This window comes from Gopherus evgoodei, chromosome 23, assembly GCF_007399415.2.
Source record: "Gopherus evgoodei ecotype Sinaloan lineage chromosome 23, rGopEvg1_v1.p, whole genome shotgun sequence".
Classification (NCBI taxonomy): Eukaryota; Metazoa; Chordata; order Testudines; family Testudinidae; genus Gopherus; species Gopherus evgoodei.
In genome coordinates this window covers 9068812-9093441 of record NC_044344.1, presented here as the reverse complement: position 1 = coordinate 9093441, position 24630 = coordinate 9068812, and the positions used below count along the sequence as shown (strand labels likewise).

Here is a 24630-nt window from a genome sequence, read left to right as displayed (position 1 = left end):
CAACAAGCAGCTGTTTGGGAAGTGAGTGAATGCAGTGTGTGAATGATCAATATGCTAATCAGAAAGGACACTCTTTTTATGTATTTATTTAGATTTATATCAAAAGGGAAAAAATTATATCCTGGCCTTTTGTTGATTTTGATATAATTTTAAAATACAGGGATATGAGCAAACAGCTTCCCCGCAGGCAGAAAATAACCAACCATAGCTGTGAACCCAGCATCCTGCAAAAAACATGCCACATCCACAAAGCGCATCTGTTTTCATGCTCCTTACTGTGTGCCTCTCTTTATTTTCAAAGGATCCCGCCTCTGTTAAACAACATAAGGCCTTGTCTGCACATAAATTGTACTGCTGTAACTAGGATTGCCAAGTGTCTGGTTTTAGACTGAAATGCCAGGTCGAAAAGGGACCTTGACAGCTTCAATCAGCACCGCTGACTGGGCTGTTAAAAGTCTGTTTGGCGGCACAGCAGGGCTAAGGCAGGCTCCCAGAAGCAGCCAGCATATCCCTGTGGCCCCTGCATGTAGGAATGATCAGGGAAGCTCCACACACTGCCCCCACCCTAGGTGCTGGCTCCACAGCTCTCATTGACCGGGAACCTCGGCCAATGGGAGCTGTGGGGACAGCGCCTGTGTGCATGGGCAGCGTGTGTTGGGCAGAACTGCCTGTCCGCCCCTGTGCCTAGGAGCCGTACATGCCAACCATTTCCGGGAGCCATGTGGAGCCAGGATAGGCAGGGAGACTTCCTTCGCCCCACTGGGCTGTGGACTGGGAGCCGCCTGAGGTAAGTGTCGCCCAGCCGGAGCCCGCACCACAACCCTCTGCCCTTGGTTGGAATCCCCTCCTGGAGCCCACACCCCATCGTGCACCCCAACCCTCTGTCCTGAGACCTATCCCACCCCCCAAATTCCCTCCCATAGCCTGCGCCCCCCTCCTGCATGCCAAACCAGCCCTGAGACTCCTTCCACACCCCAAACCCTTCCTCCCCACCCCAGAGCCCACACCCCCAGCCAGAGCCTGCACCCCCCTCCAGCACCCTGCCACATTCCTCAGCCCTCTTCCACTGTCCGAACCCCTTGATTCCAGCCCAGAGCCCCCTCCTGCACCCTAAACCACTCACCCCCAGCACCACCCAGAGCCCACACTCCCAGCCAGAGCCCTCACCCCCTTTTGCATCTCAGGCCCCAGCCCGGAGCCCCCTCCCGCACCTTGAACTCCTCATTTCTGGCCCCATCCTGGAGTCCTCACCCCTTTCTGCACCTCAACCCCCTGCTCCAGCCCACTGAAAGTGAGTGAGGATGGGGGAGAGAGAGTGATGGGCGGGGGCAGAGCATCGGAGAAAGTGGGGGGCATGGCCTCAGGGAAGGGACAGGGCAGGGGGCAGGGCAAGGGTGTTCAGTTTTGTGTGGTTTAGAAAGTTAGCAATACTAAGTGTAGCTATGTCTGTACAGTTAGAACAATACAACCCCACTAGTGTGGACGCAATTATACTACTATAAATATGTTTATACTGGTAGAGCTTGTTTCCATATGGGAAGGGGAATAAGCTATAACTGTGTCCTTATTAGGGGTTGTACCAGTATAACTATATCGGTAGTGTCATAGGGTATACAGACCCCATCCTACCATGGCCACCAAGGCACAAACATGTGGGCCACCTACATCCTCAGCTGGGGCTAATTGCTGGGCCAGCAATACCTGAGGGATAAGAAATTGTGGATCAGAGGAGAGGGGTGACTGCCAGACAAACTGAGGGATTGCCCAGAGGATACGGCTGCAGCAGCAGGCTGGCCGGAAGCTGCCCAGGAGATGAGACTTCCAGTGAGGGAGAATCAGAGAACATGAATCTGGAAAAGACCTACAAGAGAGGTGAGGTAGGAAGCAGCAAGGGATTGTGAGGAGCTGCTTAACACAGGGTCTCTGGGCTGGAATCCAGGAGAGTGGGTGGGCTTAGGTTCTTCTGCCATCCCCAGCAAAAGGAATAGTAAAACCCCTTGGTGGAAAGGGATCAGGACTCTGGGGGGGCCTTCGCTTATTGATCCTTCTCTAGGGTCACTGGACTCCTGCTCTGTCAGACTTTGTATTGGCGTGAAAGGGGAGGTAAATGACCCAGCTGGAATCATAAGAGGAAGCCATTTGGTACAGGCCAAATGATTGTTAGCAGAATGAGAGAAATTGAGGCAGATTCATCATGACATCATGCATAGCCAGGAAATGGTGCTGGCTGACAGAGGCACCCTCTGGATAAGTTAAAAAAAATCACACCCCAAGTTATACTGGTGTAAAATCTGTGTGTGGACCAGACCTAATCCTCTGATATAGTATAGGAGGCCTTGATGACCAAGATGTTTGAGGAGGTCACAAAGCTAATCCAGGAGTCCTTTATGACTATGGCACTTAATAAAATGCCAGTAGCAAGCAAGCAGGTGGCTTACTGTAGTTTCCATTTTTGTTCTACTTACCTGTCCCCAGGCAGTCAAATTACAGTTTGGGAGGACTGCTAAAAGCATGCCACCTTTCTTCCCTCTCCATGCAGACCATTTCCGCTGTTTGGAAAGAGTATGCGAGTTCCATTGCATTGTACTAAATGAAAGGGCTTGCAATTTGTGACCGAAGAAAAGGTTACGATCCAAGAGCAATCACTGTTAAAATTATCCCTCAGCCTCTGAAAAATCTTTTGCACTTAGATTTACAATTCAGAACCCTATAAATCCATTTGGTTTGCTATTTTATTGTTCCAAAGAATTGAAAACTCTGCATTCAAGTATGTTTTCTTCCTATTCCATCCCCTCCAGTTATGCACATAATCCCCTTATTTTATATTCTGTACTACTTTCCATGCTAGTCGCCTCAGGTACCTTGCTTTGGCGTTGGAAAAAAATCTGACAACTGATGTTTTCTCCTCCATATCTCTGCCATGCATGAGATGACATACTAGATCTTGCATTATTTTGGCCCCATCATAGATAAATAATAAAAATAAAAACACCCATACAAATACTTGACCCCACCCATTCTTCTCCTTTGGAAAGGATGAAATAAGCACAAATGAAAATCTTTGAAAGTGTTAATTCTGAATTCCTTACACAGTAAAAAATGCATTTTCAAAGATGAGGCCAGTGTTGCATAAACACATACAAATGGCTTTTTTGTGGGCACAGTGAGTGCAGATGCAGTTTGAAGGATCAGCCTTTGCCTTTTACTTTGGCAATGTGAAATCAAAGGGCTAAGTTTTGCCATCTAGACACTACCCTGACTAGGGTGCAGTTCAAGCTCCTTGGTGCTGGGAAGAGTCAAAGAATCGTAGAATGTAAAGCCAGAAGGGAGCACCAGGTCATCTAGTCTGACCTCATGTATGTTGTAAGTCACCAGCATCACCTGGTTACCCGCACACTAAACCCAGCAACTGAAATTAGCAAGATATTACTGCCCTCAGGAGGCTAAAGAAAAGAGTACAGACTGCACCAACCCTTGCCTTGCCTCCTATCATCCGCTTTGTGGTGATGTACACCAAGAAAGAAGTACGGTGGGAACAGTTCCTCTGCTCTCCCAAGCCCAAAGATTGCCAGTGTTCCTTGCCTAAGTTTGGTTAGGCTCCTTGCACCTTCTTCTGCCTCCAAACAAGGTCAAAGTGATCTGGCTCTGAGTCAAAGGTTTTAAAACATGATTTAAAATCTGGGATTTTTAAAAATACGAACGCTTATGCCGCCCTCTGACAGTGAAAGATCGGCAACATAAAGAGCTAAAAGGAGACGTTTTACTGGGTGACTGAGCCCTGGAAAATGCCTTTCAGAGTAAAAGCAATTTGCTGATAGATTTGGTATTTAATTGGTCACCAATAAAGTGGTTTCTTGAAGTGGGAATGTGTTCACATTCTTTTTTTCTCGCGTACTCTCCTCAAAGGAACCCAGCAGCCATGTTCTGAACTAGGGGTGAGGGATAGATCAGTGATTTGAGCATTGGCCTGCTAAACCCAGGGTTGTGAGTTCAATCCTTGAGGGGGCCATTTAGGGAACTGGGGTAAAAATCTATTTTGGGATTGGTCCTGCTATGAGCAGGGAGTTGGACTAGATGATCTCCTGAGGTCACTTCCAACCCTGGTATTCTGTGATCACACATGGCAACAAAGAATGATCTAGTCTTGCAGAAACAATCTTGAGATTAAGCTGAGACAGAAGTGAGCACATCAGAAGCTTTGAAGACTTTTCAGACTTCATTTCAGTTATCACTAGAAGAAGAAAAATAATATACAGATTAGAAAGAGAGAAATATAAAGTTAAATGAAACACACTTTGAGAGGGAGGGTCCAATCAGGTTTCTTATACAGGGTTTACTTCTGTTGTTCATTTCCATATAGCCCCTGTGCTCTGCATCCAGACTTAGGGCTGCACTGCAGCATTACAAGAATCTGCCTACTTTTTATATTTTTTACTTTCAGAATTGGGTACAGTTCAGCTCCAAATTATCTATAACTGCACAGCAGTCATAGGCGGAAGATAGATGAAACCATGAGGGGGTTTAGGCTTAAGAGTTAGAATTTCAGTGTTTTTATGGTTGAGTCTGAGAGACAGTCCTCACACACAAGACCAGATATCTGGTAGATAGTGATGCCACAATATCTGTAGCATATTTATCAGCAAAGTTGTAAGAAAATTGAATTTGGGGTACACAGAAGATACCTAAGTTTACATAATGATATGTGTTTGCCTGAAATAACATTAAGGATCTGAAGAAAGATCAAGGGAACTGTGAGATAAGAAGGCCCCTCCATCCCTCAGCAACCTCCTCCCTTGTTGCCTGAGGAAAAAGGTAAACCTTGCAGCAGTTATGTAAGAAAACTCAGGCTCTGGCAGACAAGTTCCAGAATTGAGGGAACTTTCCTGAAAAGCAACCTACCAGCAGCTCCATCTGTTTATAAAGAAGGAGCTCCACAAAGGACTACTCTGCTGCACTTAATACCCAGGTCACCTTCTCTCTTCGTTATTCCTCATGCTAATATTGTAATATTTATTTTATTCACGAAAGCCAGTGAGAGATATATGTGTGTGAAAATTAATGTTTTAAACTTTAAATAGTAGTCATACACGAGTTGAAACTACAAAAAGGTAGACACGTTAATTTCAGACATCCTACTGCTTTATTAATTCTTTTAAAGGGATCTGTAGAAAAGGTCAGGCAGCCCATTTTTCCAGCTTGTTCTTTTAGAACTCTCAGAACTAAGCTCACGTTGGCCATTTTTACTTCAGAGCCAGGCTAGAAGATTCTAGCACTTTACAACAAAGTGCAATTACCATTTCAGTTTAATCCTGTAATTCAAAATGCACAAACTTGAGGAGACTTATCACCCCTGCTAAAACGAACATTTTGGCATACTCTCAATTTATGGTGGCCAGGCAACCACTTCTGGCATGAGTGCAGGCATTCAAATCTATGTGCTCATCCACGTGGGAATTAGTGAGTTTGTACATGAACACCCATATACACTTTTGTAACACCTAACACCCCCTCCCAGTGGCAAAATAATAATAGTCATAATAATAAAGTTTGCAGATGTGGACTGAAATAAAATCTGGATTAGGCAAACAAGTTCACAAATAATCCTGCTTTACTATTCACCCATCTTGGCTCATCAAACTGTGTTGGATTTTAAAAGCCGGTATTTTGACAGTATTCCCTGTTAACCTCTTCCAATCTTACTCATTCTAGAAGATGACCTGAGAATAAGTGCCTAAATATCTTCCCATCATATCTACAGCATTCATTAGTCACTTAATCTGCATATTTTATGATACATTGTCCAAAACATACCGTGAATAATTATGAACAGCATTATTGCGGTAGTTAATAGAAAAATGAGTTTATGGAACAAGCCAGAGTAGTATGCTCAAAGATGAAACCCCTACAACAGAATAACATTCAGCACAGTTTGGGAATAAGGTTCCTAGAGGAGGGATTCACTCTTGTTACCATCACTGGAAACAGATACGGTTATAGCAATAAAGTATAATTGTTTTGATTAGTGAACACTGCATTCACAGATTTGACAAGTAACAAAGAACACACATTTCATATGTTACTGCTTTGAGACACATTGGCAGCTTATCTTGGTGTTCTGGCTTTTATTACAACAGACCCATAAACAAAATTAACCAGCCACTTGAATCATTTAGGAATGACAAAACAATGAAGCAAGGACCTTTCCAAAGACTTGTTTTTAAGTACTGTACGCTGAAGAGGGCTTTGGAAGTAATGGAGTAACACAGCTAGGAACTGGGCACTGTTTTAAATCTCAAGCATGTTAATATCCAGTTATACATCGTAAAAACGTTCTCTTCAGCCTTCCCCTGATACCACCTTCTTCCCAAACTACCTGTAGAGAGATGTTTTAAGTGGATACACTGTGCATCAAACAATAGTAATTTATTAATCCATTTGTGTCACAGTTACATCTTAACTCATCACCCCACAGTGAAGTTCATATGAGTATTAAATTGATCTCTCATAGAAAACAGTTTTTTTTTGGAGGTGCAGTTGTTTACAGTAGGCTACATTTTTAGAATATTTTTTTCCTGATCGTACATTGACTGTTTGCTATTTTTCATCCATTAATGGGCAGTTTAGATTAATAACAAAAAGAGACCTAGCACTGGAAAGAGGGGAAAAAAATCATGGAAGAAAAAAAGGCACAGTGTGTCACTACAAATATCTGAGAAGCCAGGAACAGCAAGGGATCCTAAAGGACCCTAAATGTACAGATGTCTTTGATAAACAATGGATGGATCCCCCGATGGAATGAACATTGACATCTCTCTGTCCCTTAGCCAGGTCTTCCAGTTATTTTCCTGTGTCAACCAGCATCTTATTAGTAGTAATACAGCACTACCTTAGATTTATGCATAACAGCCTCTTGGCCATGTAAGTGGCATGTTTTGCTTTAACATAACATGTGCTTGATTTAAATTTACATTTCTGTTTTGTGCAAAATTGGATTAAATTCAAACAAAATATGATGTTTATCCATTTTGAAAAAATGGTTTTGGATTGTAAATCAGTTTGAAAGGAAGGAGCTGTTTGTACAGGTGGGATGCTCGAATGAAAACAGTTGCATATATTATTTGGGTTCAGCTGTACTTTAATGAAATATGTATACGTAAGAATTTTTCTAAGCATACTCAGTTGAAAAGAGTTTGAGAGACTTATATGCTTCTTCCCCTCCACCCATATCCTATGCAATTTTAATGCCCCTTTTGTATTTCCTGTTCTTTGTTGATTTGAATGATAAGGAGAATGTAGGCTATGGATGGTTGGTGATGGGGGCTGTTCAAACATTACATTGAAACTGAAGTGCCCTCCATCCTTTATCTGCAATTTCCGAGCAAGGATAATGTGTGCCATATGCAGATATTACTATTATCGGGAAGGGATTTTGTAGCGTTAGTTCTATTTCACAGTCACTGGATCCTGTTGGGTGGAGTAAGGTTTGCAGTTGGAAAAGGATGCTTTCTACAGTTTAATACGGTATATGTTAAAACTGATTTTGAATAGTTTCTTAAGAACTGGAACACATTTCCAATATAAAACACCTGTCGTTTCTTTGTCCTTAGATATGTTTTATCTTTCTGATTTAGAAATGAAGAATAATTGGCTCCGCTCATTGGTGTATAATGGGGAAAGTGTAATTTTATTGACGTAGGCAAAATAATCCACTGGGGCATGTGAGATAGAGATGTCATTTGCGTGCTGGGTTCAGTGTATTGCTAGTGTAGCTGTGTGCTAAATCCATGTCGAGAGGGCTTTTGAGGGAAGCGCAGATGGAAAAGAGCCTGCTTTAAGCAGATGAGGCATGCCCACCCTTTCTGGTAACTATGCGTAGGGAGATATCGGGTGAGGGTGACTAACTTCAGTGTCTGAATCAAAGTAGCCCCCAGTTTAACCACCATAGTGCTGCTTTCTGGACACCGTTCAGGGACTGTCCCCACTCAGAAAGCCAGATCTGCAGTGGGTTTGTTGTAACACTGGTCTCTCAATAGCCATCACAGAAGCATGGTACAGTATAAAATACTGATTCTTAAAGCGATTTGGCAACACAGTGATGATTGCCACATGAGGCACATCAAGGGGCTACATGAGGAACCCAGTGGTCCATGGCAGTGACCAGCAGAATACGTGTGTCTTTTGCTTCATCGGCTCTGTTCAGTCCGTGTTATCAGCACACTAAGGGTATGTTTATACTGCAACTAAAAACCCAAGGATGGCCTGTACCAGTTGACTGAGACTCGTGCCGTAGATATTCAGGCCTGGGCTCTAGGACCCTGTGTAAACAGTACCTTAGCTGGAGCCTGAGTCATAGTAAATTACTAAATATGATGCCTTATATGATCCCTTTTTCTAAGAGCCGCCAGTACTGGAGGAGTGTGAATAGTGTCTCTCAGACTTCATACATGTCCTTTAAGCGAAACCCACAACTTACAGTTCATCTTTCAGGATTAGGGCTATTTTAAAAGGTTTTCAGTAGCTACATTTAAGAAGTTTCTTCCCATAACACAGGTCATCATGAACTGGCAAAATTACATGAGCTGTAATAGTTTCCAAGAATCCACCTTGGAAAACATCTCAGCAGCTAGCAACCATTGTAGTGTTGGACAGAGCTTAAAGGCCATTGTGCAAGATGTCCTCTCAGAATTATGCATTGCTCTTTCCTGAGTGACAAACAACAGTTTGTTACTTGGGCATGTGAATTTAGCTTCCTCCTAAAAGTCCTTCCCATTCATTGTAATTTGTGAGTTTTGGTTAAGAGGTGGGTGTGAAGTGGCTGAGACATTCTCCTGTATCTGGTAACTATGGCCCTTATATAAGAGATCACGTAAAACGTCACTCTGGTCCATTGGAAATTAATCTAAAAAAGATTATTGTAGATCAGTGGTTCTCAAACTTTTGTACTGGTGACCCCTTTCACACAGCAAACCTGTGAGTGCGACCCCCTTATAAATTAAAAACACTTTTAAATATATTTAACACCATTATAAATGCTGGAGGCAAAGCAGGGATTGGGGTGGAGGCTGACAGCTCGCGACCGCCCATGTCAATAACCTCCCGACCCCCAGTTTGAGAACCCCTGTTGTAAAATGACAAAATTTTTCCTCCCTTTAGAGGAAAAAGGGAAACAGTTCTAAATATTAAGACACAATTAATGAAGAAGTGTTTTCAACCACCATTTTAAAGAAATGTTTCCACCCTTTCACACTGACTGCCACTCACTGGTAAAACCATTTTAACCATAAAACCTGAACTGTTGACAAAAACAAATCGAGAAAACTGTTTCTAGATCTGGCAGAAATTGTGAACAGGGCCTGAGAGATCCAAGTTATGCATGGCATGTGAAAAATGAGCCTCTTAATAATACCAGTTTAATACCTAAAATCCCATATAATTGATAACAATATACTTAATAAAATAAAACCTTAAAAAAATAAAATTGTTAATCCTCAGGGATTGCATGGCCAAACAGTCAGGCATGCAACAAGTTTACGCTGCAGTAATTCATTGTCCCTAGTGTGTAGATTGCAAGTTTGGCTTGTAGAAGCATATTTTCCCTTAGACTGCAGGAAAAAGAGATTTTGCTGATGTCTATTTGAACACTAATACGAGATTTTTTTCCAATTGGTTTTGGTTGATGAGTCATCTAAAGAAACTTATTCAGTTTTGTTTTTTAACTGAGAATACATAAAACTGAAAAGAAACTCCTGTCAATTTACAGTAGCAGCGAAAGAGTTATATAAACAAATTAAATTGCCAAGGAGACTAATGTTTGTGGTCATCCTTGATGGCTACTTGTGTGCTTGAAAGAATTAAAATGAGCTTTGTGCCGAGTTAGGCAGGGAGATTGGATGCAGGAAATGTTTGCCGTGCAGCCGCTGTTGTCAGTCAGATATGTGTGAGAGGATCAGCGTTCTAGCAATGAAGCACATGAAGAACTCTACTATAATATGGGTCTCCACTTCTGCTTGTATAATGTTCAGGGCTGCCCATTTTCTTAAGAAACAGGAGCTGCTTAAATCAGGTAACGAAAAGATGAGTGTGCTAAAGGATTTAACAGAATTCAGCAAGAAATCTGCTATGATGTCACAAAAACAGTAGTTCTTTTAGCTAACAAGTTTGTGTACTGTATTTTTTGAAGCCTTCAGTGCAACAGAACTGCTGAGCTGTTTGTGTAATACATTAATAGCTCACTTTCAAGTACAAGATATGCCTGGAAAGGATGGTCATCCTTATCCTAATTTTGTGATCTGCATAAATTACAGTACTGAAGTGTAATTTACAAATCTTAAAGGGAGAAAGTGTTCAGACTTTGAAATAACCAACCTCCTTTGCTTGAATATTTCCTTATTAAACTTTCTAAAGAGTGCTGAACGATAAGTTTCTGGTTTGGTTGTATAGCATGTTTTAAAGACTAGTAAGTTTTGTCTATTGTTTCTCTTGCAGAGCAAACAAATTGAAAAAATATTTTATTTGTAAATTAAGGGCCTGTTCTCATTTGTACTGAGGCCCTTTTTTAGTACTCAGGCTCATTTACATTGCCATAAAGAGAGTAATAAATTACATGTATACTCACTTGTAAAGGCCAGTTTGCACTAGCAGAGTGAAGTAAAGTGGCCGTGGGGTAAATGAAAATCAGCCCGCAAGTCTCTAAGTTTGCAGTAGTTTTTAATGTGAGGAATTAATAATTTTCAGCTATTGTAAATCCAATTCTTTCTAATCGCAGTATCTCAACAATAGTTACTCTCCTTCCTTGCAGGGAAGGTTTGGTTTTGGCCAACTCTGTAAGAGGAGAGGAGCATGAAGGGTGAAGAGCGTATTTCAGAACATAAGAAAAACTTTTTCAAAACCTCCTGTTTCTCACCCCACTTTATCGGGGTGTCTAAATTTTGCAATGGTCACGAAAACAATAGTTAATGTTGTCTAACATTTTCCATTAGAAGGTCCCTTTCTTTGAGTTGCTTATAACTTTGTCAAATTCTAATCATTCAGACGGAAAGTTTACATGCTAGTTCTCTGCCTCAAGCTGAAATGTTTTGGAAAGTGTCAATGAAAATGATTCAGCCGCTTCCAAGAATGAGGTTAAAGAAAAATAGGTAAGTTTGTTAGTGTTCATTTCTCCTCCCCAATTGTTTATTTGAAGAAGAGCTCTCGCATAGGAGCATCTAGCATGGTCCATCTAACCAAATTCCTGTCTCTGACACTTGCCATCACCAGATGTGTCGGGGAAAGATGCAAGAAACACCACAATAGGCAGTTATAGAATAATCTGCTCCCCATGAAAGTCTTATCCTTATGCCTAATAATTAAGAGATGAGTTTAAGCCCCAAAGCATGAGGTTTGACACCCGGTTCAACATTTTTGTCATAATTAGCTATAGCATCATGTCTTTGAACTCTGCTAAATTCTTGATTACAATGACATCCTGTGGCAGTGAGTTCCACATTCTAACTATGCATTGTATGAAAAGGTATTTCTGCATCAATTTAGCATTTGCTGCCTTTCAATTTAATTGATTGTCCCTTTTTTGTGTTCTGACATGAGGAAAAAGCATGTTCTCCTATGTTCAAGGCACTGGACTTGGACTTCAGAGAGCTGGGCGCAAGTACTTCCCCACAGAAATAACTTGCTCAAGCCCATACAGGAACTCTGGAGGAGACATTTACTTACTTAATTAAATTTAAAATAGTAATTTTATTTGCTTAATATTAAGTAATTGAATAAAATATTCTCAACTGTAATAATTTCGTTTATCATCTACTTCTCCAGCTGAGACCATCATGATGCTAAACAATTAAAATAATAATGAACACATTAAATGTCAAACAAAATATTCAAAATCCTGAATAGCAAGCAGTGTGATTTCCATTCCTGTGTAATTAATAGGAAGTATGGAAATGATTATCTGAACAAGAGTAGAGTCAACAGGATGATTATGGTCCAGGTGAGAGAGGATTTTGTCCCTGTATAAAGCAGTGAGACAAAAAACTTTTTGGGTTAGAGAGCCACCTTAGTGCTGTGCTTGGGAGGTTATGCCAACACATCTGAAGTAGCATCTGAGGTAGGGTGACCTGATGAGAAACATGAAATATCAGGACATGGGTGGGGGCGGGGGATGGGCCACAGCGGAGGGGGAAAAAAATAAGAGCTACTGGAGCATAAGAAAAATTGGTGGGGGCTGAGCACCTACTGGTAGCACCTCGCTGCGCCCCCCACCACATCAGCTCACCTCTGCCTCCTCTGAGCGGGCTGCCGCGTCCCGCTTCTCCCTCCCTCCCTCCCAGCGCTTGCACCGCCATATAGCTGATTTGCGCAAGCCTGGGAGGGAGGGTTCAGGAGGAGGAACGTGGCGTGCTTGGGGAAGAGGTGGGGCCAGGGCGGGGATTTGGGGAGGGATCCAGTGGGGCAGGGAGGGGGCGGAGTTGGGGCAGGGCCAGGGCTGAGTTGAGGGCACGAGCCCCTTCTGCCTGTGCACTGGAGTGCAAAATATCAGGGCAATTCACGTCCCGACCCACCAGTGGTCGGGACGTGGGACAAACAAGTAAATATCCCGACAGTCCTGATAAAATCGGGACATCTGATCACCCTAATCTGAGGCCACGTCTGCACTACAAAGTTTTGCTCATACAGGCATGCTGGTTAGGAGTGTAAACCCCCTGCGTAGAGGGAGCTTATAGCAGCAAAAGAGCCTTTTGTCAGTGTAGGTGGTGATGTTCAGGGAGGTATTTTAACTATACCAGCAAAAGAACTGATTTGTGCTGCATCTCCAGTAGGGGGCTCTGCTGATGTCGCTTTACCACCAAAGCCTTTATAGTGCAGACTAGCCCTAAGTGGTTCAAACTAGGGTTGCCAATCCTCCAAGATTGTCCTGGAGTTTCAGGAATTAAAGATTCATCTTTAATTAAAAGATTATGTCATGTGATGAAACCTCTAGGAATACGTCCAACCAAAATTGGCAACCCTATTCAAAACTGACTCTCTAGTTTGGAATCCACATGATGGATGATCTCACACAGCTCCTCTTCTTGCTGAAATGCCACCCATGTGCTTCAGCTGTCTTAAAGTCTGTGATGATACCAAGGAACTGCCGAATAATACCATTTAAGTGAGAGTCTGTAATCCTTTGGATTGGTCTCCAGGATTTTCTTCAAGTAAACATTCGGCAAAAGGCATCAATTCCACCATCATCTTCCCTTAATATAGCATCTCTGTGTGAAAAGCCGGGAAACGACTCTGGGAAAAAAACCATGTTGAGTGTTTGAATGCTGTACGGGTCACATGATAAAAAACGAGAGCTCTTTTTCCTGGATGTCATCCCACAATTGTTTTTCTGAGAAGCCTTGTTTCAAACAGCTCCTAGCTTTTCACTATGCAAAACAACGACTCTTGGTTTTGTTTATATAAAAATGAGTTTCATATCATACTCATTGGTTAACAATGAAAAACAAATGAAATCTGCAACAAACAGGATTATTTGTAAATGTAATCCATTCCCGTACTTTTCTTGGTAATCATAAAACAGGAGTGCCATGGTTTCTGTTGTCATCAGAACAGAATCATTTGCGGGTCTGGTATTTTCCAGGAAAATTCGGTGGTGCTCCATTTATTCAATGGTCAGACGAAATGTATTGTATGTGTTTTCAGTGTCTTGTAATCACATCAAGCTTTGAATGGCCCTGCTTTACTGGTTGCCAGGCAAAATGTGCTAATTTCATCATAGCAGTGTGATCCAGTCTGATTGGTTGTTGCATACATTGTTCTATGTGTCCTACTTTTCAGTTGGTTTGCAGGTAACCATATCTGCAGAAAGTGCTTCATCTTAAACAGTAATGAGTAAATTACATTAAAAAACTGAACTGAAACACTGATAAATACTGCATTTGAAAGAACCGTGCTCACAGTACAATGGAAAAGCCAATGCGTGTTGAAGTTACCATAGATACATTGCTCTGCCCAGTGCAAGAAATAAGACACCGTGTGTATATGATTAAAAACTATATTCATTCTAACATAACCAGAACAGAGCTACAGCATAGTCCCCATTCTGCCAGAAGGGCAAGCCCAGCATGTTACATTATCAAATTGCCATGGAAACAGGGTCTAATCGTAAGGAAGAGGCTAGCTCACTCTGTCAAATCAAGCAGACATCAACCCCCAGAATCCCTAGACTCTTCCTTGGGTGGGGGATGTGGGTCTAGATGAGAACTTCCACTTTCTGGGCTGGATACTGAAGCCTGCTCCTTGTTGTGCAATGCAGAGCACTGACTGCAGCCAGAGGCCACTGAGCCAATGCAACGGTGAAGGCGTTCCGGCACCCTTACCTCACTTAACCTGCTGTAAACATCTACAGAAACTTGTGACAATTGAAGTATAAACGGATTCCTTCCTTAAACCAGACCTTCTATGTGCTCTGATGATATTTACTTAGTGCCAATTTTGTGATGAGAGGAAAGTCCTTGTCCTGAAAAGATTGCTGGTTGAACCTCCAGCAAAACAGGAAGTCCTGCAGCAAACAGCATGTGGCAGCTAACTAAAAAAAACCCAGGAGAGGTGAGGGAAGAATGGGTAATGCGCTCAGAAAGGAAATGTCTGCGTGGTCTCATGCCTGAGAGGAATCTTCGAAGGCCATACCCACAATGGATCAGGGAGATTGGCCAGTGGGAGGTCCTGCAACATTCAGAATGGTCCATCAGGTGAAAAGGGGGAACGCAGGGCAAGCATGGTCAATTCCTACCTACCCACAAGGCATTTTGGTTTTGTAAATTAATACAATTGACAGGGCCATTCGGAGCCTGTGTGTGGGCACCATTTATTTATTCTAAATTAGAAGAAAAGAAAACAAAAATAAGTGCGGTAAATCTCTTAATGGCTCATTGTACTTGGATTCTAGTCTCACATGAGATCATAGCTTCAGGTTACAGTGCCTAGAGAGACAGTATCTGCAATAGCGGGGCAATGGGAGTCAGGACTAGTACAAATGGCTAACTCAGTGTGAGACCCTGAGTGAATCACATAACTGATCTGTATCTGAGCTTTCTAGCCCTAGAAGGAAGCGGGAAGGCTTTTAAAATTATTGTTTGTCATGTGCTTTGAGCTACTTGGATGGAAGGTGTTACAAAAAAGCAAAGGAATATTAAGATGTGATCTGAATACCTGATGATTGGTAAGCCAGTTCTTATACATCCTTTTCCTAAGATGTTATAGTATATTAACAACCTCTCTTTTCCCCCAGTCTTCCCATTGTCAGCTCTCCTTGTACAAACAAATACTCTTTCATTTCCTGATTTATGCAGTCTTGCTAAGAATGATAAGTCTGGTTGTTTCCCTTCAGTGAAAACTGGGAGTTGTTTATTCCAAATGTATAATATGTGTGAATGGTTACTGATGGGACTGCCTACTGGTTCTCCTTCCTCTCTGGTTTCCTGACCTTCCCCCCACTCTCCTTCTTGGGTGCTCTGTTGATTATAAATACAAAATCTCAGTCAAGTTTATATTTTTTAAGTATATTGGATGGTGTCTCTCCTTCCTGAACTGCTCTTATCTCTTGGCTAAGCAAATCACTCATCTCCCTTTGCAAATGTTGCATTGTGTTGCTCATTTACAGTCCAGTGTGAGTGGAAGCCTGTGTCTCTTCTTTGATAACAAAACTCCTGTTTATAAAGCTTTTCAACCAGAGGGTGTCTTCATTAAAAAAAATGGACACTTAACTGACCATTGAAATAACCATTGTAAATGTCACAATTTTGATTTAAAAAAATGCCAACTATAAGCATGGTAGTACTGGAGGCCATCTTATCTAAATATTTTCACATCAGGATGAAAGTACTCTTTAATCAGTTTACTGCTTCAGTGTGTTTAATGTGATGCCTCATGGAAGTTTTGCTTGTATCTAAGTCCTTGCAGAAGTAGCTCAGGTGTATTGCCCAGGTGTATTCCCAGCTGGTGTTGTGTTAGTCTGTTTTTAGTTCTTAATTTAAGATTAAAAAAAATAAAATGATCTGCGCTGTGTTATCTGACACTTTCCACAAAGTAAGGGATACATTTTCTAGCAGCTGTCATTTTTGCATCCACATATAGACGCACAGTGGAGTTGCCTTAACTGAGTGCAATAAATTACTCCTATTTAATCTATTGTTATAAGGCAAATGAAGTTCTACCATGAACAAAGAGTGTTGGTATAGTGAAGTTGTCTTCTTTAGAACTGAGACTTTCTTCTCTTTATCATCTGTGCAAGTCCCTTTTCGCTTGGAGGTTTAAATTTTCTATCAGCGATTCTAACAGTCTGAATAGATGGATGTTAATGTCCAAATTAAGCAAATCTAAAATAATTGAAGAAGAGATTTGTTGACATTCACTTAAAATGCATTATTAAATTGCCAGTTATATAGCTAGAGTCTTTGACTTTATCTGTTAAACTTTTTGCACAAGCAATTAAATAATCGTTTCAATAGGAAAGTCTTGGCAGCTATAAGCATCTCCATTTCTATTTGTCTTGTCATTTCTGAGCATCAGCAGGAAACCAAACCAGTACAAATATCTTGGGGGCATGAGAGAAGTGGTACCAAAACACCTCATCATTCCCTAGCTGTGTGAAATTACTGTGCCCTGTGTTTTCCAAATTTTTATTTCATGCATGATCTATGCAAATTTCTAGTAATTTCTACCTTTAAGAAACCAAAGACCTGGAAGGAAACATACATTGTTCTTATAGGCCTATGCAATATGTATACAACTTCTCAATTAATATTTTACATTTGCATTTTTGTCCACCATAGGATTATGACCCTTCAGGGTCAAAAGTCGTAATCTATAATATCACATGCAGACTTACTTCATCTCAGTTGTACTGATTTAATATAGTTACAAATGTATGAGTGTTTAGTGTGAAAAAGAATACCAGGACTTGGAGCCAGGTCTGATAGCTGTTTGCTTTCCCTTGGCAGCCACCAGCTCAGCCCACTTAGAGGATCTAGCTTACCTGGATGAGCAGAGACACACTCCCCTACGTACATCCCTCCGAATGCCTCGGCAGAGCATGGCAGGTGCCCGCATACAACAAGACCTAAGAGGTAAGGACCAGCTGAAGGACTTTTGCGTGGCCACTTGCCATAGGTGGTAGCCACAAGGATAGCACTTTATATGGTGCTTCCTGCAGTTGTCTATTATTTTGGTGGAAACATCAGATTCATCTAAAGTTTCCCATATTACCATATATGCTTGTTCATAAGCTGACATTTTTTAGTAAAAAACGGAAGCACCAGAGAAGGGGGTCGGCTTATGAACGGATATAGAGAGGGAGAGGTGGGACATAGTCCCTTCCCCCCCACAGAAGGAGCAAGGAGAGGCAGCACAACCAGCAGAGCCAGAAAGGAAGAGGAGGAGCCAGAGTCTCCTTTTCTGGGCAGGCTGCAGCCACACCGGAGCAGGCTGCAGCCAGGCCAGAGAAATCCTCCCTTGCCCCCCCCCCAGGAAAGGTGGAAAGGGATGGGATGGGGAGACTGGGGGGGTCCCTGGCTGGGGGTGGGGAAGGGTTACATGGGGTGGGGTCATGTGCGGGGTGGTCTCAGGGGTTACTCTCCAGACCCTCAGCTTCTCCCCTCCAAAAAAATTTACTCACCAGTTGCTGTCCTGGCAAGCTGCTGACAGGCCGGGACATTTTGTTTGTTTAGGTTTACCTCTGTGCTTGTGGCCTCTCGAGGTAAACGAACCATTTCGGCCTGCCAGCAGTTTATCCTGATGGGCTGGGAGCCAAAGTTTGCCGATCCCTGAATTATAGGGTCAGCTTATGAATGGGTCATAAAAATTTGCCATTTTTACTTACCCATATGGGGGGTCAGCTTGTAAACGAACCGGCTTATTATTGAGTATATACATGAAGTGCTGCCTCACTACTGAGAGATGAGATGGCCTCTTGTCTTACAGTGTGTTTCTTCCTAGCATTGTCAAATAAGGGAAAGAAAACTTGAGAGATGGTGTAGCAATAGACTCAAGTACTGATCTCTTTAGATGATGGTAGTTTGCCAGTGGCTGGGCCATGTTTCTGTGAGGAACAGTGCAAAGGGAGCTACATGGAGTGTTGTTAAAGTACCCTTTCTGGGTTGCTCTTGCTGTGATGTTTGCCTAGAAAGCACATGCGTCAAACTTCGATGTCTATTTAGTTTGCTCTATACAGAATTGTGTGCTGGCAGCTTATATGTACTTGTCAACATTGCAGCCTGTTGCACCCTATTTTTTCCTTTGGTTTGTTTGCATTTCAGCTGTTACTGCTTGCAAAAGCTGCATCATGGTTAAAGGTTTGGGTTTGGAGGAGTTTTCGGTTTTGATTTTTGGTGCCCTCGGACATACTGTAACTACAGTATTGGAATGAGCATACACTGAAAAGATGCTGGAGTCTTGAGCTGTGTTTCAGCTGTGTGAGACAGCTTCCTGCTGTTGGTTTGCCACAGGGCCATCCTATGTTTGCGTGTCTGCAAGTCGTGCAGTGCTTGTTAAGAGTCCATAAAGCTCTCCTCTTCTCCTCCGGGTGATGTGTTTATTTTTACCTTGAGGAGCTGACCTACTGTCTCAAGTAAGGCAGTTTGGAATGTGCCCATCAGTCCATGCTAGACTGGTTTCTAATGTAGCAATCCAATGGCACTGCAGGGTTGGCCAGTTTTAATTCTGATGGGAATTTGTACAAAATACACAACCTTTGACTGAAAGAGAAAAGTGATTTTGTGTCGTCTTGGATCACGGTTTGTAATGAAATCATATTGGCTGGTGATACAGTTATAAAAATGTATTGGCAGGCAGTAAGCGAAGAAAGCAAACTTTGACAGACAGAATTTCCATATGTTCTAACTGAGCAGCTTGCCAAGCCTTCATAATTTGCAGTGATTGCATCCAAAACATTAAACTTTATTGTAGGAACAGAATCAAATTGTTTTCCAGACACACTTTTAAAAAAACATGCAGCACCACATATTTTCTTTTCTTTTTCGGTTAAGCCAGCATGTGAATAGCAGCAGTGTTTCATATTTGATGTCTGTTTCTGGTTTTTGTTGTAGTGACACGCTATCTTAACAAAGGGGAGGGAGGGAGGGAAAGCACTATAGATAATACCACTATTTGGAAGTCTCTTCTTTTCACAGGATATGGGATTTTTTTCTGAGTGTTCAAAAGTTCCAAATGTTTCCTTGAAACTGTGTCAAACTGGCCTGTTCTAGTGACCAAGTCTTTGAGCTGTTGTGCCAACTGGAAATCCTAAACTTGGGCTCAGTCTTAGTATGTCACGTCTTGGGGATTTGCTGAGATGGTTCTCAGACTTTAGTGGAGCAAGAAGTGGCTTCCAATCTGAGAGCCAAAGATTATGACTATTGTTTAACCTACCAATGCCTCTCGTGCCTAAATTTTAATTTTCATAGAGAGGTTCAATGGGTAGACATTAAACAGGTGTCTCTTTCCTTCTGTCTATTTTGTCTGTTAAACCAACCTGTTTGAGAAGGGGAATTGCATTCCTTCCCCAGCTTGATACTGAAGACTCAGAGCAGGAAAAATATTTTGTACAAGTGGAAGGTTATAAACCGAATACTGAGTGCACTTTTCATTTGACTGTCATGAGCCAGGGGAATTTAAGGCTAGTTTAGGTTAATATAGCTTAACCTGCAAGATAATAGTTGCAAGGTACCCTGAAGTAAAAGTGTATTGTAGAACTAAGTACTGGGTATTAAAACATTCGCCAGTGTTGTCGTCATGTTCCCATCCCAGAAAAGGGAAAGTCAGTGGTAATTTACTATGTAGAACATTCTTCTTGTCCTCTATAGGAAATATTATGGGGACAGAGGATTGGATGGAGAATTCCTGAGTGCTACAACTCTTGCCTTAACGTACTAAAGTACTGCTACTATTATTAATATAGGCAGTGCAGTAGTGCCCAACACTTTCCATTATAATCTATAAAATCGCCTAACACTTTCCATTATAGTCCCCTGTTTTCACTTGCTTGTAACTGTTGTACACTTTAGCCTTTTGGGCTGAAGTTTTCCATGCTTCATTGATTTTTCTGAAAACTTGATCAAAATAGTTCAGCCATCTCCAAGGAGGTGTTCAATAAAAAATAGATATTTATATACTGCTAAATGTATGTGAGATTCTTTACAGAAAAATAGGATTCTCTGAAGAGCTTGCAATCTAAATGGAATAAAAGGAAGATAGGATCAAGATTCTCAATCACAGTGTGTTCCTCAGATCTACATTTCAATTCTAATAAGTATAAAGTCACTCATGTCCCGGCGTTGCTCTCTAGATATTTGCAGTACTCTTGATATGTGGCTTAGTACTGTATGGGCTTTGTATTGGACAGCAAGATATCTATGTGTTCCAGCTCCTAAAATGGAAACTGGCAAGTCCACCACACAGCTTAATACTAATGAACTGTGGATGCTTACTGCCAGCGTAGCTCAGAAAGAGTTCTTATTCTCTTTGAAGAGAAAGGAGTCTGCAAGCCAAATAATTTTCTAACAGGCACTTTAACAAAATCAAATTACAACTAAGAATTCAGTTTGTATAAGAGAGAGTGATCTAGATGGTACACAAGCGTGTCTCCTGAAGGCCTGGGTTTAAATCTGAAGGTTAGGAGCAGAAATGAAATAAATGATTGGATCTCAGCTGTGCGGATTTTGTGCATTTGTTCATATTAGTCAATCAGCCTTACTTTGGTATGATTGGCATTTTCTGCTATGGCGGGACCCAGGACTGGAATAGAAGGTGTGTTTCAAATCAGGATTGAAATGTGTGTTTAAGGCTCTACTGGAGAGGTTTGCAAAGCTTATGTGTTGTCAGTCTCTCATTTAGCACTAAAAATACACTCTCTGCCTGCCCCCCTAATTCTTTCCAAAGAAATACAGATTTAATTTACTCCAACAAGTTATCTCAAGTTCAGGATATTACCATGGGACTCTAGCCTCGATTCTGTAAAATTCTTCATTAAAAGTGAGTAGAAAACCCAGCGAAGGGTTGACAGATTGTCAGATATAAAAATGCATGTTGTTAATTTATTTTGTGGTTGTAACAAATACTAAAGCCAAGCAAGTAACCAGGATCTTACAGTTTGTGCACACACACCCTAGCCTGCTCATTAGTCACATTTTTGTCCCTCTCCTTCTGAGCCCTTTCCAATCATCTGTCCTCCAGTGAATTAGTCTGTAAAATGTAAGGGCTGTGATACTGTTTACCTGTTCTCTATGTCTTCTCTCGCCCTAATTCGTTTTTATCTACTTTCTCATTCTCCATTTTTCTCCTTTGTTACTAAATAGGCTTTGAAGATGGAGGATCATTGTCCTCTTATAAAAGTTGGAATGCAAAGGTTGTGGTTGGGAATTCATTAGGGTCCCATAGTTAATTACCCTTCTATGGTGTCGCTAGAGACACAGCTGTATGGGGCTTTATTATGGGTCTGACTCTTGGTAGCTCCCATAGTTCTGTGACTTGCTTTGGGGAGTGCTGTCTGCTGAGGATTATTAAATAAATGTTAACAGGGGCTCTTGATATGTTCATCAGACAATATCAGGAATCGATGAGGTTAAATAAGTATCTGGCATGTATCATGTGACTAATCAGTGACACATGAAAATTATTTTTATATGTTTTAGAAAACCCAGTTAGCAAAATCTCAGTGCTCTTTTCTTCTCTAAAGATATGCAGCCGTGGCTTGATGGTGTAGATTAAAATAGGTATTGGCCAGGCATCAGTTTAACAGAATGGACAAATCAGTGATGAGGAATGGTGTGAGTACACTGCAGGATTCAATTTAGTCAGCATAATAAAATGAAATATTTGGAGCCTTTTCCTATGGACCATGTGGAATTAATATTCTAGCATTTGGTACAAATATAACTTTGGTGGCTAGTGAAATACGGAACATATCCTCAGCACTGATGTCCAAATGGTTGTGGCACTAAACATTTTCTTTCTGGCAGGGTACTTACCAACGTTGCATACTTTAAATGGAGCACTGAGACTACAGCCAATTACAGGGGGAAAGTTTCATGTAGTTTGTTCTTCTCTTAGTACGTGTCTGACAGGCATCGAGTTCATAAAGAGGTCTCAGGTACAAGCTTCCTACTAGGTCCTGGGGAGGGATTTGGGGCAAAACTTTGGAATTCAGGTCCGATTAGTAAAAAAGCTGGAAGGGGAAGGAAAGAAAACCTTCCCAAAATGTGGGCGTGGGATGGGGAAATAGCAGACTGTTCAGTTAAGAAAATAAAACTCTAAATAAAAAACAGTTTTAATTTAAAAAATTAACTAAAAATCAGAAGCAGATAGTGTTTAGTCTTGTGGATGGTTCTCAGTTGTCAGCTCCTTGAATCAGATTTCTCCTTTCTTGTTTCTTAATGTTATTTTTTGAAAGCCATAATTACTAGGTGCGAGCCCCACTCCTTATTGGTCTCTGGTGTGAACAGAGGTATTCACAGCAGAGACCACCTGTGGTTATCAGCATTGACTATGTATCATTCCTGACAATTGGAAAGTGAGAGTATAGTCTTGAATGGAAGGCAATATATGGCATTAATGCAATTCTGGCTTATCCATCAGAATTAGGCATTGGAGGGCAGGTCTTCACTACAGCCCAGATCGACGCTCTGAGATCAACCCACCAGCGGTCGATTTAGTGGGTCTAGTGAAGACCTGCCAAATTGACAACAGATCGCTCATAGACTTTAAGGTCAGAAGGGACCAATGTGATCATCTAGTCTGACCTCCTGCACAAAGCAGGCCACAGAACCCTACCCATCCGCTTCTATAACAAACCCTTAACCTATGTCCGAGTTATTGAAGTCCTCAAATTGTGGTTTGAAGATCTCAAGCTGCAGAGAATCCACCAGATATAAATATAAAAAATACACTAGATCTTTAAGGATCTGCTAGTATCCCTTCCAAACAAAGTAATGCATGAGATAAATTAAAACAATAATGTAATAGTTTCATACTCAAAATGAAAATTTATTTACTTATGTAGAAAGATCTGTATTCTGTATGCGTTTGAGACATAAATCTGCCCATCCATCTCTTTCCCAAAGACCACAGCTTTCATGTGGCTTATAAATGTGATCTGTGAGCACTACCATATTGCTATGTGTATAGTAATGCAGACAGAAGAGTTTGGGGCATGTGTCAAGGTTAGCCGTTGTGTGTAAATTTATCATCACTTCACAGAAGAAAAAAGTCTTTATTTTTAGATTTAGTATGTGAGTGCCGGAAAGTTGTATCATTATGACCAGATGTTGCTGCTTTAATTAGCTGTATTTGGACTGTTAAATTTCCTAGGGGGCATCTGAGCATTCAAATTTACATCAACAAACAAGTAACAGTGAGATACATACATTTTAATGCTGGAACCTTCTACATTAGAATTCAGTGCTTGGTTATTGTATTTTCAATGGGAGTTGAGATGTCTTTGTTTAGCATTGTTTATCTTCTGCTCATCCATGGGTGGCAGGTGGAGCCCCCCTTTGGTAATGCTAGCCCCTGGCTCTTTCCCTTCTGCACCCCCCCTTCACCTGGGGGAGCTCCGGGCTGGCCAGAGCCTGACCACACACACCTCCCCGCAGCCAGAGGTGCTCCAACTCCCCCGCCCCCCACCAGCCTGGAGGAGCCCTGAGCCAGCTGCACCACAACTCCCCAGACCCCAAGCCACTGTGAAGAAAAGCGGCTTGGATTCTCCTCCAGAAGAAGCTTTCGCTGTGCCTAGGGCAAAGGTTCTCAGGACAAATTTTTCAGTGGCCTCAGAGTGTGGCCACCAACTCTTGCTGGTGGCCGCTCTCACACCTTTTTTAAAAAATAGGTAATTAGCTTTAGGAAAAACAAATAAATAAGCACATAGACACATCCAAATCATAATTTATTTATTGCTCTCTGGTAAGTCTGTTGTGAAAAGTGATATTAACAAATGTAAAGTATCACTTTTCACAGAGGATTACTCAGCCTGGCAAGCCTGTGAACAAATGAAACCCTGTACTGGGGGTCGGGGTAGGCAATAGGGGCCAGGGGTGATGGAGTTGTGGGGGCTGGAGGAGACAGTGGGGATCCAGAGCCCGAAATCCCATAGTCGGAGCCCAAAGCCCTGTGGCCGGGGGATGGGGATGGAGCCTGAAGCCGTGCAGCCGGAGCCCAAAGCCCTAGGGATGGAACCTGCCACCCCACTACCCCGGGGGTGAAGCCCAAAACCTGCACCCCACCACCCCTGGGAAGATGGGGAACTCACCAGCTGCCGGCTCCTCCAGCATTATGCCCCAGCTGTCTCCAAATGAGGGTCTCCAAACGAGAGTGGGGCCCAACCCCTGCTTGCAGTCCTAGCAGACAACACCAAGGAGCAACAGGGAGGGGGAGAGGCCACTGCTTTGCCCGCCTCCCCCCAATCACAGCCCAGGAGGCTGTTTAAGCAAGAAAAGCCACTGGTGGCTGCTTGCGGCCATGATGGCCACATTTAAGAAACACTGGCCTAGGGCACTACCAAATTCAGAGTGATCAGGGGGTTTGCAAAGCTGTTTTAGAGAGGGAGTCCGAAGATTGCCTGCCATCCTCACTTCTGTGCTGACATCAGGGCTGCGCTAG

General features: G+C 42.1%; 1 protein-coding gene across 12 annotated transcripts in view; it reads left to right on the top strand.

Annotated features, from left to right (window-relative positions):
* Positions 1–24630, top strand: part of TANC2 (tetratricopeptide repeat, ankyrin repeat and coiled-coil containing 2) — a 617479-nt gene that overhangs the window by 484951 nt on the left and 107898 nt on the right. For 11 of the 12 annotated variants that reach the window (XM_030541301.1, XM_030541300.1, XM_030541298.1 and 8 more), the window contains one exon: positions 16983–17108. In XM_030541301.1, coding sequence (XP_030397161.1) covers positions 16983–17108 — 126 coding nt within the window. Of the gene's footprint in view, positions 1–9967; positions 10064–11031; positions 11136–16982; positions 17109–24630 lie in introns of those variants that run through there. The other variant, XM_030541305.1, reaches the window with a different exon arrangement.